This window comes from Eschscholzia californica, unplaced genomic scaffold (genome assembly GCF_041429995.1).
Source record: "Eschscholzia californica isolate CP2 unplaced genomic scaffold, dmEscCali1.0.p SCAF_5, whole genome shotgun sequence".
In the NCBI taxonomy this organism is placed as follows: domain Eukaryota; kingdom Viridiplantae; phylum Streptophyta; class Magnoliopsida; order Ranunculales; family Papaveraceae; genus Eschscholzia; species Eschscholzia californica.
The window spans coordinates 12,251,971-12,269,408 of NW_028238472.1; the positions used below are offsets into that span (position 1 = coordinate 12,251,971).

At 36.2% G+C, this 17,438-nt stretch overlaps 1 protein-coding gene and 1 pseudogene across 2 annotated transcripts; one reads left to right on the forward strand and one right to left on the reverse strand.

Annotated features, from left to right (window-relative positions):
- The first annotated feature begins 430 nt into the window (after positions 1-430).
- On the forward strand, positions 431-5,451 carry LOC147537132 (sodium/hydrogen exchanger 1-like). The gene is made up of 14 exons (XM_086640185.1): positions 431-1,152; positions 1,234-1,352; positions 2,121-2,218; positions 2,591-2,650; positions 2,763-2,809; positions 2,907-3,101; positions 3,223-3,269; positions 3,420-3,486; positions 3,612-3,712; positions 3,828-3,929; positions 4,023-4,161; positions 4,244-4,306; positions 4,731-4,814; positions 4,905-5,451. The coding sequence occupies exons 1-14, from the start codon at positions 991-993 to the stop codon at positions 5,229-5,231; spliced, it is 1,611 nt and encodes a 536-aa protein (XP_086496311.1). The 5' UTR covers positions 431-990; the 3' UTR covers positions 5,232-5,451.
- On the reverse strand, positions 5,296-8,490 carry LOC147537133 (pentatricopeptide repeat-containing protein At1g08070, chloroplastic pseudogene; annotated as a pseudogene). Its single transcript, XR_015225163.1, has one exon. The product of XR_015225163.1 is annotated as a pentatricopeptide repeat-containing protein At1g08070, chloroplastic pseudogene (transcript).
- Positions 8,491-17,438: the final 8,948 nt, after the last annotated feature.

Here is a 17,438-nt window from a genome sequence, read left to right on the forward strand (position 1 = left end):
CAATTAGGACATTTACTTGAAAATAGGGGGCCATATTTGAATTTACGAAAAAAAGGGGGCCATAAAGGAAGCTGGTCACAAAGTAGGGGGCCATATAGGAATTAACTCTTTTTATTTTTCCCTCTGACAACTTCCAAAATAAAATTGTCAAACACAATTGACCAACTTTTGACCAAGTCTTCACACTCCGGAAACTATTTAGTTTTCCCCAAAGCGCTGACCAAATTAAAAGGTGAATTTTGAGAGGCAGAGGCTAGTTCATCAATTTGGGTTTGCTGTAATTAAAGCACGATAGGACCTTTTTTTTTTGAATAGTTAAGCATATGTTTCGAACCCTTAACTTCTAAAATGGAAGATTATACTTTTTTTTTTTCTTTCAATTAAAGCACGATAGGACCGTTTCAACAAAAAAAAAAAAAAAAAAAAAAGCACGATAGGACCTTCTTCTACTCCTCATCCACTGATCCACAAAAATTAATATTCTCTCTCTAGGAAAAATAAAAGTATCCTATTGGCCCACAGGGGAATCCTCTATCACTCATTCATTGTTATCATCCTCAAAAAGGAGCATCATTATTATCGTACTCCCTTAGCTTAAACTACCTTTCGATATTCCTCGTGTCTCACAAAAATATCATCTTTTTTAATCTAACGGTGTTAATTAGTAGCTTAAAGTTAAAAACTAATCATCGTAATTTTCTTGAATTAGAAAAAGAACAAATACTAACACTTGCTTCCATTAACGTACCCTCAGATCTTCTGGCCGATATTTTCTCTCTCTCTCTCTCTCTCTATATCTATTGATCTCTTTCTCTCTCTAGAATTGATCCTAACTGTTGTACTATATTCTCGCATAAATGCTTTGAGTTTGATATAATTGAAGCAGCTGAATTTTAGTAGAATTTGAATAGTTATGGACAGTGAAGAGAAAAACTGAATCGTGAAACCGTTTTCTGATTGTGGGTTTTTAGGGTTCGGATCGGTTGGAAGATGATGGAGGAAGTAATGATGTATAATATATTGTTCTCTGAAAAATATGCAGGAGTTGTTTCGATTAATTTATTTGTAACGCTTCTTTGTGGTTGTATTGTTATTGGTCATCTTTTAGAAGAGAATCGATGGATGAACGAATCAATTACAGCTATTGTTATTGTAAGTTTAGTTTAGTTTACTGATTTTGTTTCTTGAATTTTAACTTCCAATTGTAAGTAATTGATGTTTGATTGTTGGCAGGGTCTTTGTACTGGATGTGTAATTTTAATAACAACTGGAGGAACAAAATCTCGTCTTATGGTTTTTAGTCAAGATCTTTTCTTCATTTATCTTCTTCCTCCTATTATTTTTAATGCTGGGTTAGTTTTTAATTTCTGCTTTTTTTAGTATCTTTGATTCTTTAACAGTTTTAGTTTCCATGAGGGTTGTGTTGGTTTTAGTCCCACATTGGTGTTAGACCCAAGACCACTTTGGGTTTCGGGGGTGGGGATGGGGGGATGGGGGGGGTCATGGAAGTCCATTTTTTAGGGGAAGATAGTCTTCTAGGGACGATGCGAGAGACGAAAATATTGGTGTTAGTCCCACATTGGTGTTAGGCCCTAGACCACTTTGGGTTTTGGGGGAAGTAAGTCTCATGGAAGTCCATTGTGGAGGGGAAGATAGTCTTCTAGGTCCGATGCGAGAGACAAAAATGTTGGTGTTAGTCCCACATTGGTGTCCGGCCCAAGACCACTTTGGGTTTCAGAGGCAAGTAAGTCCCATGGACTACACCCACAAATGGTATCAGAGTCGATGAATGGGTTTAGATTTGGGTTTATTGAAGTCTTTCAGGTCCATTGTTGAGGGGAAGATAGTTTTCTAGGTCCACCGCATGAGACGAAATAGTCGGTATTAGCACTAGAATAGTTGTGGAAGGGGGGTGGTGATCACTTTGTGAGTGTTACGGAAAGTATTACCTCTTGAGCTAGCTTTTGATGTGAGATGGGTGCAAGAGTGAGCAAGACCCCTTTGTGGGCAAGTTAGGCCCTTGGACTACAACCACATGATGGAGTTATTTTAGTTATATTTCATTTCGGTTTGATCTTCAAAATTTTCCTTTTCTCTATTCTGTTTTGTTTTCTTATTAGGTTCCAGGTTAAAAAGAAGCAATTCTTTCGTAACTTCATGACGATCATCCTCTTCGGTGTTGTTGGTACATTAATATCTTTTGGAATCGTTTTCTTAGGTATTCTTTTCTTCTACTCAAGTGTACTTCTATCTATTAGTGATACAAATGAAGTTTATGATATGAACACAATTTTTTCGAAGTTTCTCATGAGACTGGTTGGTAAATGCACAATGGGTACAAGTAGTATTTACTTCCTCTGTTTTTTAAGGCCGGAAATGACTAGTGTATGTTGGGCAGTTGGGCGATGAGGCTCGGAACATTTTTTTTTAACTTTATGAAAGGAATGATATGGAACCACATTTATGTGTTTGAGTACTATGAACCTGCTTTAGGAGAAATTTGACTTTTACATCCTTGAAGCACAATGCAGTTAGTACTACTTCTTGACGTATTTTTTCTTCACCAATATTTATACTTTTCGGATTCCAGGTGCTACCCAATTATTCAAAAAGATGAATGTAGGTTCCTTGGAAATTGGAGATTATCTTGGTACTCTTCATAACATTCTTTTTCAGTTTCTGCATTGTTTCGTACTTCCTTTGTTGGGTTTTGCTCTACTTATTCGTAGGCCATAAGCTGTTTTCGCTTTTGTCCTTTGCAGCAATTGGAACTATATTTTCTGCTACAGATTCTGTGTGCACCTTGCAGGTACGAGACGTGTCTAAAATTGCAATGCCACTTCAACAATCAAAACCCAAATTCCGCAAACTAATTTATTTTTTTTCCATATTGTCCTCTGATACAGGTGCTTAATCAGGACGAGACACCTCTACTTTACAGTTTGGTATTTGGAGAAGGTGTCGTCAATGACGCCACTTCAGTGGTGCTTTTTAATGCAATTCAGAGCTTTGATTTGACTCGCATCAACTCCACCACTGCCTTGCAGCTTATGGGCAACTTCTTATATTTATTTACCATAAGCACGTTGCTGGGAGTTTTCGTGAGTCTCTCGCTCAATTGTTTAAGTGAACTGCTGAAAGTTTCTTGTTTTTCCTTTTCTACTACTACTTTTGGTTTCTTTACTGAAAACAGTCCTGAAACTTCTTTCTTTTCCACTTTAGGCTGGTCTGCTTAGCGCATATATTATTAGAAAATTGTACTTCGGCAGGTTAGTGACTCTTTACTTTTCACACTTATCAGTGAAATTTCTTTATAAGGTTTAATCTTTGTAACAGAATGATATAAATTATTGGGAATTTCTAGTACTTAATCCTTTTCCCTGAAAATGTGGTAATAGTTTGTGTTCTCTCAATTTCAGACACTCCACTGATCGGGAGGTTGCACTTATGATACTTATGGCTTACCTTTCCTACATGTTGTCTGAGGTAAGTTTCTAATGAACACACCCTCCAATCGTGTATTTATTTCACATCTTTCATGAGATTGAATGAATTCAAAAACTTCTTTACGGTGATCCTGATATTGGTTAACTTTGAATTTTTCATGGCAGTTATTTGAGTTAAGTGCTATTCTCACTGTGTTCTTCTGTGGAATCGTCATGTCCCACTATACCTGGCATAATGTGACCGAAAGTTCAAGAATCACTACCAAGTAGGTTCTAACATACGAAAATCTCGTTAAAAACTATTAGAATATATTGTTAACATAGTCTTCTTTCTCTGGCACTTCGGTCGAGGAATTTAGCTAACTTTCTTATCTGTTCTAGGCATACTTTCGCGACAATGTCATTCATAGCGGAGATATTTATCTTCTTATACGTCGGTATGGATGCATTGGATATTGAGAAATGGAAAGTTGTTAGTTCTAGGTAATTCATCCCATGAAACAACTCCAACTCTCATTCTATTTCTCATCGCCGAATAATTGCTTTATTCTCACTGGCTGACTTTCTTTTCTGCAGTCTTGGAAAATCAATTGGGGTGAGCTCAGTATTGCTGGGCTTGGTTTTAGTTGGACGGGCAGCTTTCGTTTTCCCTTTATCCTTCTTATCCAACTTAACTAAGAAGTCTCCTAATGATAAAATTACCTTAAGGCAGCAAGTAAGCGACCCGCATCTTTAGTTTGAAGTTCCTTCCCAACCTGAACCAATTGAAGTACTATAGTCCAAATTATGATTCCCAGGTTATTGTTTGGTGGGCTGGTCTGATCAGAGGTGCAGTATCTGTCGCACTTGCTTATAAGAAGGTAATATTCTTTTTGGATAATTTACATGATCTCAAAGAACAACGATATACTACACCCTCAATCTTGACGCAGTGAAAAACTTGGGATTTGGGAACCCTGAGAACTAAAAAAGAAAATCTCAACTGAAGATAAAACTCAAATATTATTGAATGGTAGATCGTCTTCAATGCAGAATCTAGAAAAACAAGAAAGTCTCGAAAAAAAAAGTAGAAAATAATAACAAAACTTCTATTTTGAAGGCCTAAACGATGGAATCTGGCCCCGAAATAGGAAAGTTCATGGCAGAGCCGCTGTTCTAGATTTCTTCCTGTTTTCCTCTGCTGACTTAACTAGTAGCGCATATAATTCTCAGCTCACTCCTTTATATCAATATTTTGTGTGCAAAACATAAATTCTTTGCTCATGTCTCTCTACTTGGATGCAGTTTACAACTGCTGGCTATACTCAACTGACTGGAAATGCTATGATGATCACGAGCACCATAACTGTTGTTCTTTTCAGTACAGTGGTAAGATTATCTTCTTCCTTGTATGAGCATTTCTTCTGATGAAGCTTCTTATGGTACATATATTGGTTTAAAGTTTTTCGCTTCACTCAGGTATTTGGGTTGATAACAAAGCCTCTAGTGAGATACCTAATACCTCAAGCAAACCTAACAAGGAACTTATCATCTGAGCCATCTAGTCCCAAGTCTTTTACAATTCCACTGTTAGGAAATGGTCACGATTCCGAGGCGAACACCGCACAGACCCAACAGTTAACTCGTCCGACTAGCCTGCGAATGCTTCTTTCTACACCATCTCACACTGTCCACCATTATTGGCGTAAATTTGACAATTCAGTTATGCGACCTACGTTTGGAGGGCGAGGGTTTATGCCTTTCGTTCCTGGATCCCCAACTGAACAAAGTGTTCGTCCATGGTAATTTAGCTCTGTAAAACCAACAAATCATATAGATATAGATTTAATTTATTACTACTATTGAGAAATTTTTGATGCTTTAGACTGAAGATAGTTGTATTCGATTCGAGATGGTTGTATATTTTCACTATTACTGAAGAACTCTGGTTTGTGTAAGATAGTAATAAGGAGAACACTCCATACATATGTATTTAATTCAACTCAGATTGTTTCTGTTGCTAGCATCTCTGTTTTTGCCGATGTTATTTTTTTTCAGGATTTTCATAAATATCAACCACCACCTAATAGATAATTTTCCCTGGCTCTAATACCGTCTGATGTAACAGCAGTCTCAGTATCAACCATATTGTCCATGATCTATCCACCACCCATACCCACCAACATCATTCCACTCGACGTAATTCAAGGTTTTGGTTCAGATCCTGTTTGCATTATTGAAATATCTGGAACTGATTTCGGATCCATGATCTATCCACCACCCATACCCTTCAAACACGTGCAGATCTTCTCGTTCGGTTTGGAGGACCTCTTCCAATCAACTGGATTATACGCTTATTGGCTTGCATGTTCATAGAATATCGGCCATGATCAAGTTTTACATGATCCATCCGAGTAACCTTCATATTGTTTAGCACACCAGATTACCGAACAGTTTCTCTAGACTTGTTTTTGCATCCATGAAATTTAGAATCAAATAAGGTAATTTTATTCACATATCACCAATAACCTCCACAAGAACATGTACCTGCTTTAAAATGGTGAAAACGATTTCGATCCCTTATAGTTATCTCTCTCCCTTTAAGCTCAGATACCAACTCCATAGCTCTATGGCAATCTCCGCAAATCCTCAAGTTTTTCACAATCTTGATTGGTGGGTTACGTTCTAAATTTCTTGAACTTATAAGTGCAAATGTTAAAGCCAACTTCTCACTATGACGATTCAATGACTCCTCTTTATCTTCTTCGTTCAAGTTCTTCAACGAGAATCCTATATTAGGCTCATAACCCATTGGTTTGATTCTCTTAACAATCTCATCCCAAGCTGTATAAATCTCTTCGGTTTTGGGATGAGTTCTATCTCCTGCTGTAAACTCATGAATAACACCTTCAACTTCAACCGAACTACACCCAGGACTTTTCTGCACTTTCTTCTCTCTCATTCGATCCCTCACTTCTTTCACATTTTCCCATTTTCCAGCGGAGGCGTAAACGTTTGACAGAAGGACGTAATTACCATCGTGAGTTGGATCCAACGCAGCAAGATTGGAAGCCGCCTGTTCAGCTAACTCGACGTTTTGATGAGATCGACATGCACTAAGTAATGCACCCCAGACAACCTTGTCGGGCTTGATAGGCATACTCTTGACAAATTCATATGCATCGAATAATTTCCCAGCTCGACTAAGCAGATCAACAACACAACCATAGTGTTCTATTCGAGGAACAATATTGTACTTTCTCTGCATCAGTTCGAATAACTCCAGTCCTTTTCCGGGCAAACCTCCATGACTACAAGCACTAAGCAGAGCTATGAAGGTAATATCATTAGGCGTCACAGAACTCTTTTCCATCTGAGAGAACATCTCGAGAGCTTCATTTCCTAACCCGTGAATCGCTAATCCTTTGATCATTGAATTCCAAGTAGCTAAATCCTTTCCTTGGATTGATTCAAAAACAGAAAGAGATCGATCTAAATCTCCACATTTAGCGTACATGTCAATAAGTGCACTTGCCATGAAATCATCTACTTCGATGCCATTCTTCTCAATGTAAGCATGAACCCATTCTCCAAGAGATAACGCACCCATCTGCGAGCAGGATGATATCAGACTAACCATTGTTAGTTTATCAGGTTTGATCTTAACGTTTATATCTGACTGCATTTTGCGAAATAATTCAATTGCTTCAAAGGGTTTCTGGTTTTGTGAATACCCAGCAATAATAGTGTTCCATGTAACAATATCTTTCTCGGAAATCTCTTCGAAGACCTTTCTAGCATCATCGATCCTCCCAAGCTTCGCATATAAATTCAAGACTGCTGTTAAAACAGAAACTGAATTTGATGTTCTCGCAAAACGAACGATCTGTTGAACTACTTCATCATCGGGTGAACTTATTGCAGTTGCAGCTGATACAACAGATAGTATTGTGTTCTTATCAGGTTTGATTCCAGATTTCAAAATCTTCGAAAAGGTTAACAAAGCTTGATCATACTGACCATTCTGAGAATACCCAGAGATTAAAGCATTCCATGAAACTAAGTTTCTCTCAGGCATCTCATTAAACAATTTATAAGCATTTTCTAAGTCTCCACATTTTGCATAAGCACTTAACATGGTATTCCAAGAAACAACATCTCTATCAGGCATTTCATCAAACAATTCCTGAGCAGATTTCAAATCTCCAGAGCTTAAAAACCCAGACACCATTATATTCCAAGAAGTTGAATTCGGTATCGAAATTTCCTGAAAAACCCTAATAGCTAATCCATTCATACAGCACTTAAAGTACATATCAAGAATTGAATTCAATACAAAAACATCAGAAACACCTCCATTTTTAACCAAACAAGCATGAATTTGTTGCCCAAGAATGAAATTACACAGAGACCCACAAGCTTTAAGAACATAAGGAAATGTATAGTGATCTGGGAAAAACCCTTTCTCCAAAAACCCTAAGTAAAAGAAGAGAGCTTGTTGGAAGAGATTGTTTTGAGTATAACCTCTTAACATGGAATTGCATAAAACAAGATCAGGTTTTTCAATATAGTTAAAAAGAGAGGTTGCATAATTCATTGTTCCAGAATTAGAACAGATATAAATTAGTTTAGTTATAATGATATTGTCTTGGTGAAGAGATTTATGAAAGAGTTGTGCTTGAATTTGTTTGAGTTGGTGTAATTTGAATTGAGGGTTTTGTTGGAGTAATTGAGAGAAGTGTTGTTGGTCTTTAGATCTTGTAATGAATTGAGGCGGTTTTCCTATTGGTTCCAAAACCAGAGTACCCATTAAATGCTCATAAACAGCTTCTGCCTCTGTTCTAGGTGTTCTTACTTAGTTTCTCTCTCTAGTATTTCCGTAAAACAATCCCCCCACCCAACCAGGAGAAGATTATTAAACGAAAATTGAAAGAATGAAGACGGAGATACTGAAAACGAAGATGAAACAGGAAGCGGAAAATAAATTAAATCATAGAAGGGGTTTTGTATATTTGGATATTAGAATTATTATTATTATTATTTCCCTCAAAATATTTATAAAAACTGAATTATGTTACATCTATATTGTGGCTGCCCACATTTATGAATATTTTGGGTGCCTATAGATAGGGTCCTATTAGCACAATCCAAAGTGGGATAACTTCTATTACATGTGGGGTCCTCCATTTGCATGTCCTTACGTGTAAATTAAGGAGAATTTGAAATTTGCTTTGGACCTAAGATAACTCTAACCTTCTCACACCCGTGCATGAGGTGTCCCATGCATGGTGATTCCCTCCATGCACCAATTGCTATAAATAGCAATCTCGCCCATTTCGTTTGTATATGAATTGAAAAGGAGTATTACAGTGAGTAAAGAGTTAGATTATTTGATCCCAAGAGTAAATTATTTTATCCTTCTTTATCTTCTCCAGTTCATTGAAGTATACAACGTTATCAGCACGATAGTCTCTAGTCGTGATATAAAGGAGATTCCATCCAACTCAAGGAGATTACCAAATCCACAGGTATGGATTCTAGAAGTACATTTTTGAGAGATGATGAAGATATTTGTCTGGCAGACAGTGGAACCACAAATTCCATCTTTCGAAGTAAAAAGTACTTTTTGACTCTGAAATTGTTTAAGGCTAATGCGATTACTATCGCTGGTTCATCTAGTCTCATTGACGGCTCTAGGAGAGCAATTATAATATTACCAAGTGGTACGAAATTAACCATTGACGATGCATTGTATTCGAACAGATCTTTAAAGAATCTTTTAAGCTTTAAAGACATACGTCGAAATGGTTATCACCTTGAGACTAGAGATGAAAATAATGAAGAATATTTATATATTACTTCAACTGCTTCGGGCCAGAAGCATGATCTCGAGAGATTGGCGACTCTCTCCTCAGGATTGTATATTACAAGGATAAAAACAGTTGAATCTTATGTTGTCATAAACCAGAAGTTTTATGATCCAAGTGTGACGACACTTTGGCATAACCGTTTGGGACACCCAGGATCTACCATGATGAGTAGAATCATTCGAAATTCTCAAGGACACCCACTACAGAATCAAAGGATTCTAATAAGCAAGGATTTTGCTTGTACACCTTGCTCATTGGGAAAATTAATAGTAAGACCATCTCATACAAAAGTTCATATCGAATCTCCTAAATTTCTTGAAAGGATCCAAGGAGATATATGTGGTCCTATTCACCCACCATGTGGACCGTTTCGATATTTCATGATATTGATAGACGCCTCTGCTAGATGGTCTTATGTTAATCTTTTGTCTACTCGTAATAATGCATTTGCAAGGTTGCTTGCCCAAATTATTAGATTACGAGCTCATTTCCCTGATTTTCCGATTAAGTCCATACGCCTTGATGGGGCAGGCGAATTTACATCAAAGGCTTTTGATGCGTACTGTATATCAGTTGGTATTGATGTTGAACATCCTGTAGCTTATGTTCATACACAGAATGGTCTAGCAGAATCATTTATAAAACATATACAACTGATTGCACGCCCAATGTTGATGAAAACCAAGTTGCCAGTTTCTGCATGGGGATCTGCAGTATTACATGCTGCTGCTTTAATCCGGCTACGACCTACTGCGAATGATCAACATTCTCCTTTGCAACTCGTTTTGGGTCATCAACCAAATATAGCGCATTTGCGTATTTTTGGATGTGCGGTGCACGTGCCAATTACACCTCCTAAACGGACAAAATTCGGACCTCAACGACGTATGGGGATATATGTTGGTTTTGATTCACCATCTATTATCAGGTATCTAGAACCTACGACAGGTGATACTTTCACTGCAAGATTTGCAGATTGTCATTTTGACGAAACAGTTTTCCCGCCATTAGGGGAGCAAATTCGTCTGCAGTGAATAACAAACAAAATGAATTATGTTGGAATACACAAAGTTTATCTCATTTTGATCCTTATACAAATCAATCTGAGCTCGAAGTAGAAAGTATAATACATTTGCAAGGCATTGCAAATAAACTACCAGATGCATTTAATGATGCAGCAAGGGTAACTGAATCATATATCCCGGCCGCTAATGCCCGTGCACGAATTAATATTCCTAAAGGACCAGGAGAAACTGTTATAGCGAATGAATCATCTAAAATACGTCAGAAGCGTGGACGACCAATTGGTTCTAAAGATACTATCCCTAGAAAGAGGAAGAACCAATCACAAAATAATAGTTCTCTAGAAGAGAATATTAATGATACAACCACACTTTCTGAACAAATACCCCTTGAAGAGGGTGAAACCCTTGATGAGACAGAGATACCGAGCAATGAGGAAATCTCTATAAATTATGAATGTTCAAAAGAAGTGTGGGACCGAAATGAAACAATTGTCGATGAGGTATTCTCTTTTGCGGTGGCAACCTCAATTCTGAAAAAGAATGATGATTATGAGCCACGCTCTATTGAGGAATGTCGACAAAGACCGGATTGGTCAAAATGGGAAGATGCAATTCAGGCAGAATTAGATTCACTTAATAAGCATAGTGTTTTTGGACCAGTGGTTCTCACACCTAAGGATGTAAACCCAGTTGGGTTCAAATGGGTTTTTGTAAGAAAACGCAATGAAAATAATGAGATCGTTCGCTATAAAGCACGACTTGTGGCACAAGGGTTTCTACAAAAACCTGGGATAGATTATGAAGAAACATATTCTCCTGTTATGGATGCCATTACATTTAGATATTTAATCAGTCTAGCCGCTCAAGAAGGACTCGATATGCATCTACTAGATGTCGTTACTGCATATCTATATGGCAATCTAGATACTGATATTTATATGAAGGTCCCTGAAGGATTCAAGTTACCTGAAGGAGAACCACGTGTCATGTATTCACTTAAACTTAATAGGGCTTTATATGGTTTAAAGCAATCAGGGCGAATGTGGTACAATCGTCTCAGTGAATACTTGACCAAGGAAGGTTATGTAAATTATCCGATTTGTCCATGTGTGTTCATTAAGAAATCTAATATTGGATTTGCTATCATTGCAATATACGTTGATGATATAAACCTAATTGGGACAGTTGAAGATGTTTCAAAAGCTGCAGAATATTTGAAGAAAGAATTTGAGATGAAAGATCTTGGAAAAACAAAATTATGCATTGGTTTACAAATTGAGAAGAGCACAAGTGGCATACTTATTCATCAAAATTTATATACTGAAAAAGTCTTGAAAAGATTTCACATGGACACTTCATATCCTCTTAGTACTCCAATGGTTGTCAGATCTCTAGATACTATAAAAGATCCTTATCGTCCTAAAGAAGATAATGAAGCACTACTTGGTCCTGAAGTACCATATTTAAGTGCAATCGGTGCTTTATTATATTTGGCTCAATGTACTAGACCTGACATTTCTTTTGCAGTAAATGTATTAGCCAGGTTCAGTTCGGCACCGACAAAAAGACATTGGATGGGTGTGAAACAAATTCTTCGATATCTTCGGGGAACTACTGATATGGGATTATTTTATCCAAAGAGTCCATCCAATGGTTCACAAGTAGTAGGATACACTGATGCAGGGTATCTCTCTGATCCACATAAAGGAGTTTCACAAACAGGTTATGTTTTTACTAGTGGCGGTACAGCTTTCTCTTGGCGATCAAGTAAGCAAAGTATGCCTGCTACATCTTCCAACCACTCAGAGATTATTGCTCTTCATGAAGCTACTAGAGAATGTGTATGGCTAAGGTCCATTATTAGCCATATTAGAATATCATGCGATATTTCTGGAATTACAAAGGTGCCTACCATTATTTATGAAGACAATGCGGCTTGCATTGCTCAAATCAAGGAAGGATATATTAAAGGTGACAGAACGAAACACAATGCACCTAAATTATTTTTCTCGCACCATCTACAAAAGAATGGAGAAATTGATATTCAGAAGATTCAATCATGTGAGAATTATGCCGACTTGTTTACCAAGTCTTTGCCTACTACGACTTTCAGAAAATTAGTACAAGGCATCGGAATGAGAAGCTTGAATAACCAGATGGTGTAAATCTACACCAGTCCACGATATGATTTTCATCAGGGGGAGAATAGTATCACGTAAAGATTTTCAAATCACTAGTACTGGATGTCTACGCTCTGTACTCTTTTTCCTTCGTCCAGTTTTTATCCCAATGGGTTTTTCTGGCAAGGTTTTAACGAGGCAGTATATCCGTATCCAGCACCACTCAGAATCGCTTCTGTTGTACTCTTTTCTTCATCAGATTTTATCCTGCAGACCCGCAGGGTTGTTCTTTTCTGACAAAGTTTTAATGAGGCAGTTATTTCGAATGGTGGTCATCTAAGGGGGAGTGTTACATCTATATTGTGGCTGCCCACATTTATGAATATTTTGGGTGCCTATAGATAGGGTCCTATTAGCACAATCCAAAGTGGGATAACTTCTATTACATGTGGGGTCCTCCATTTGCATGTCCTTACGTGTAAATTAAGGAGAATTTGAAATTTGCTTTGGACCTAAGATAACTCTAACCTTCTCACACCCGTGCATGAGGTGTCCCATGCATGGTGATTCCCTCCATGCACCAATTGCTATAAATAGCAATCTCGCCCATTTCGTTTGTATATGAATTGAAAAGGAGTATTACAGTGAGTAAAGAGTTAGATTATTTGATCCCAAGAGTAAATTATTTTATCCTTCTTTATCTTCTCCAGTTCATTGAAGTATACAAAATTAATATTTTTAACTTCTACAATTTTACTTTAATACTAGGTATTGTCCATGCTTCCCGCACGGCGAAATTTAGTAGACATGTCATCTAGATAGATTTTTATGGCCGTAGAAGAGATGTTGATCATTTTTTTTTCATGAATTTCCACGGCCACAAATAGGCCGGGACTTTAGAGAATAAAAAAAAATCTTTGGGGCATAAAGATTTCGGTCAACAGAAATTGATCAAGGGGGCATCTTTGTTTTACGTCCAAAAATCGAACTTTTTGATGTTTGCCCCTTAACCTTCATTTCGTCATATTTTTCTCTTTCCTTCTCTAGTACTCTCTCTCTCTCTCTCTCTCTCTCCTGCTACTCTCGTTGTCTCTCAATTCATGTTTCTATCAAAATTGTTGCATCCTCCTGACTATTTCATGGTAAAGATATTAACAAGTTAAAGAATAAAATCTAATAAACAAGGCAGAATCACTATCTTCAAACCAATGGCAAGGTGAAGATCCTCATACATAAGCAGTTCCTCATAGCTTATGATGTTCCTTATGTGTCCCCTTTGTAACTAGACATTCCAACTCAATATCCACAATCCTCATTACTAAATTCAACTTATGAAATCCAAAAGACACAGCAATGAAGATAGCCGCCCCTCCTTACCTTGAGAGATCAAAAAACGAAATTTGGCTATAGTTCTACTAAAAGCGTTCGCAATCTTCTTCATGATAATCCGAAAAATTAGGAGAAACCCTAATTGGTTGTGAAGAAGCTACACTAATTTGTCATTGTCGTCTTTGTATTTTCACTTTTGAAATCAGATCTAGAAATCTCTATACGACCCTAATAGAATGAAAACAAAAGTAACAACCCTAGATAAACGGATTGTATGGCATTTACAGAAACCTTAGATAAACTAATAGGAAAACAAAAGAAACAACCCTAAATCTTCCACAAAAACCCTAACCCTAAATTCAACTTATGGAATGCAAAAAAGACAGTGGGAGAGGGGGAGAGAAAGTGTATGTGCGTGGGGAGCGGTGATCCGAGATGGTGGTGGAGTGGTGGTAAGAAGTTATGGTGGTGGTGGAGGTGAAGATGAAGATTAGGGGGGTTAAAAACAATCAAGTGAATTTTTGGAGTAAAAAGAAAATATGCCTCATAAGTCAATCTTGACTGACTGAATCTTTATTCCCCAGAGATTTTTCTTTATGCCCCAAAAAATCCACCCCACAAATAAACCTTAATTAACTTTAAAACGAACATGTACCTCGTTTTGAAAGGTAAAAGTATGGTTTAATTAAGGAGAGACAAATAACCCACACAGAAAAAAAAATTATTGTTCAAGCGACACTAAAAAGACCACATTTACGGTTTAAAATCAAACTGTACTCTTAAAACAACCCAGCTTATTCGTGAATATGATAGAAAATGTTATAGAGGTTTTAACATTTCATATTGGAACGAAAAGAGTGAGTATTGCATATGCTTCCAAGTTGTAAAGTCTCATATTCTCTTTCTCGTGTTTGAAGAAGATGTAGTTGTGTACAAAATGATACACATATATCGGATCCATGGACACCGAAGATAAAATTAAGAAGCAAAAAGAATCCTAAAAAGGAAAGAAAACATTAATGGAACAAATCTCTAGACTTTCATTTACAAGTATTAGTAAAAATACCTTTAACATCTATGAGACAATTCATTTAAATAAAGACATCTACGGGTTCAAACCTACGTTCATTTTAAACCCCTTATTTATAGGAAACAACGAAAATGAGTTAGTGAGAACACTACTTACATGGTTCTGTAATTTGCGCTCTCGTTCAAGTTTCTATATAGGATTTCAAACGTACATCAATTGTAATCTTAAGCCTCGTAGAATGAGGATTTGAATGTACTTTTAAACTCAGGGTGCACCATTGATTATCAATTGGTTGTAATGGTATGATGATATGATCAAACAATAACATATAATAAGTATGCCTTACCATAACAAATACATTCTTGTGTCTAGATATACATGACCTCAAAATTCATGTTTGTTGTCATGTATGTGATCTACTATATCGGTTTGATTGTGACTACAGAAACCTATTCAGTCAAATATTATTGAAATTGTGTTTTAAAGCCAGTAGGATAACATATAATAAGTACTCAGTAAACTATAACATATAAGTAGTCAGTCAGTAGGATAACGATTACATCTAAGTGTATACATATATCTGACGTCAAAATTTATGTTTTTCATCATGTATATGATCTACTTTATCGGATTGACCGTGAATATAAGGAATCAATCAAAGGTTATAGAAATGTTTGATAAAATCAGTACCAAACAGTACACTAATTGAAAAGGGACAAAAAAAATAGTTGAATCATTAAGTAGCAAATTGAAGCCGTTAATTTATTTTAGGATCTTATAGATGAACAAAGTTATGTAATAAATTTATCATATTGTTTCACTCTTCGGTTTTATATTAAGAATGCACATTAGAATGCAATAATAAGTTAAACCTGATGTCAAATGTAAATTTATCATAGTTGTCTCTCTAATTGTATTCAAGATGAAAATCCAAGAAATAATTACTATGTATCTACAACAAATTAGCGAAATTTTTTCAAAGGATGACCTAATTTTTTTTTCTTCTTCGTCAAGCTCATTCAACCACAAAATAACATGAACTCTCTGAAGCATTATCTGATTATCTTTTCTAAACTTCTCAAATTTATGAACTTCAGGATTCTCCTTATGCAATTTGCACATTTCAACCTTATTGTAGATTAAGGACATATATAAGAGGTTGGAATTAATACCTTATAAAATGCTAAGAATTAATGACCAAAACTACATTACGACCATGAAATATCTTCTCTACTTATCGTACAACCATATCTATGTCAGAACAAACAAAAATCAAGATGAATTTTTGCTTTTCAAATTAAAAATGAAAAAGATTCCAAACGAACCCAACTTCACCAATGGTATAATGATTTTTTAATCTTCTTTCACTGATACAGTTATAACTTCTGATTTGAACCCAAATTTGTTCAGACAGAAGTCAAAAATCACTTTCACTAAATTTCCATACGACGATAAAGATCAACTTGTTATAATTGAATTAGATACCACAAATAAATCATTGTGTAACATCCTGGGTTTCTGATGAAAGAAGGAAATGACTTAGTTGTACTAGGGGTTAATTTGCAATCAGCTAAGTCAAAAAAGGACTAAATAGGCGATTGTGTCGGGATCAGAGCTTTTTGCATTCAGGACAAATACAGAGAGTAAAGTGTAAATTCGACTGTTTAAAGGAAAAAAATGAGATGGGTACGAGTTGCTCGTCATTTTCACTTTGGGTTTCATGTTTAGATGAATCAATCGATGAAAGGAGAGTATAAATCATAGCGGAAATCTTGTTTCGAACGAATTAAAAGCATTAGGATGTGATTTGGCCTAAATATTCTTAATTTTTGGTGATGTGATTTGGCCTAAGTTTATTGATTTTTGGTAAGTCATTTATTGTTTCTCTCGTTACAACTCATTGTTTTCGTGAATTGAGTTTAATTGAGTTGAATTCGAATTTGTAGGAGGTTTGAGAAACATGCATGAAGAATTCAAGAATACTTAATCAAGGTAACCTTTGTAGTTTTTTATGATTGAATTATCTTGTTCTTAATGCTAGGGTTTGAGATTTATGAAATTGTAGGGTTTGTTGGTTATAATTTGGGGACTTTTCATAATTAACGGAATTCTAGGATTGAGATAGCTATAATTTAAATGGATTGTGGAATTTAATAAATGCTAGAGAGGTTAATTGTTATAGTTTGTTGACCGAACGACGATTCGAGGGATTGAAATCATTTCAATGTTGTCGAACAATTTGGGTTTGTTATAATACCCAACTGGACTTTCCAGAAACATGAAAGTCGTAACTTAGAATGTTACCTTTCTGAAATGGTATAGTTTGAGTAATTTAGAGTTCGTACGAGAAAGTTATGAATGTTATAGTATGCAATGTGCTGATAGGATAATCTGATTTGATGGTGCGTGTATTTTGCTAGTTTGGGGATTGTACATTCGGAATTTGGTCGAGGCACTAAGTAACACAATGTTACAAATTGAATTAGTTTTCCAACGATGTATGGTATGATCGAAACGGATCAGAGTTGTGACAAGAATGAATCTAAGACAGGATAGGGTCACTGAGATTCTTTCGACGTTAATGCGAGTCAAGTCTCTTTTTTTCTTTCTTTTCTTATTGTTCTTTCGGAGTTATTTAT

Excerpts from the sequence above, each read along its gene's own strand:
- LOC147537132 (XM_086640185.1), top strand. The coding sequence starts at position 991 with ATGATGGAGGAAGTAATGATGTATAATATATTGTTCTCTGAAAAATAT. Across the intron at positions 1,153-1,233 it reads CAATTACAGCTATTGTTATT|GGTCTTTGTACTGGATGTGT; the intron begins GTAAGTTTAGTT and ends GATTGTTGGCAG. Across the intron at positions 3,487-3,611 it reads TTTCCTACATGTTGTCTGAG|TTATTTGAGTTAAGTGCTAT; the intron begins GTAAGTTTCTAA and ends TTTTCATGGCAG.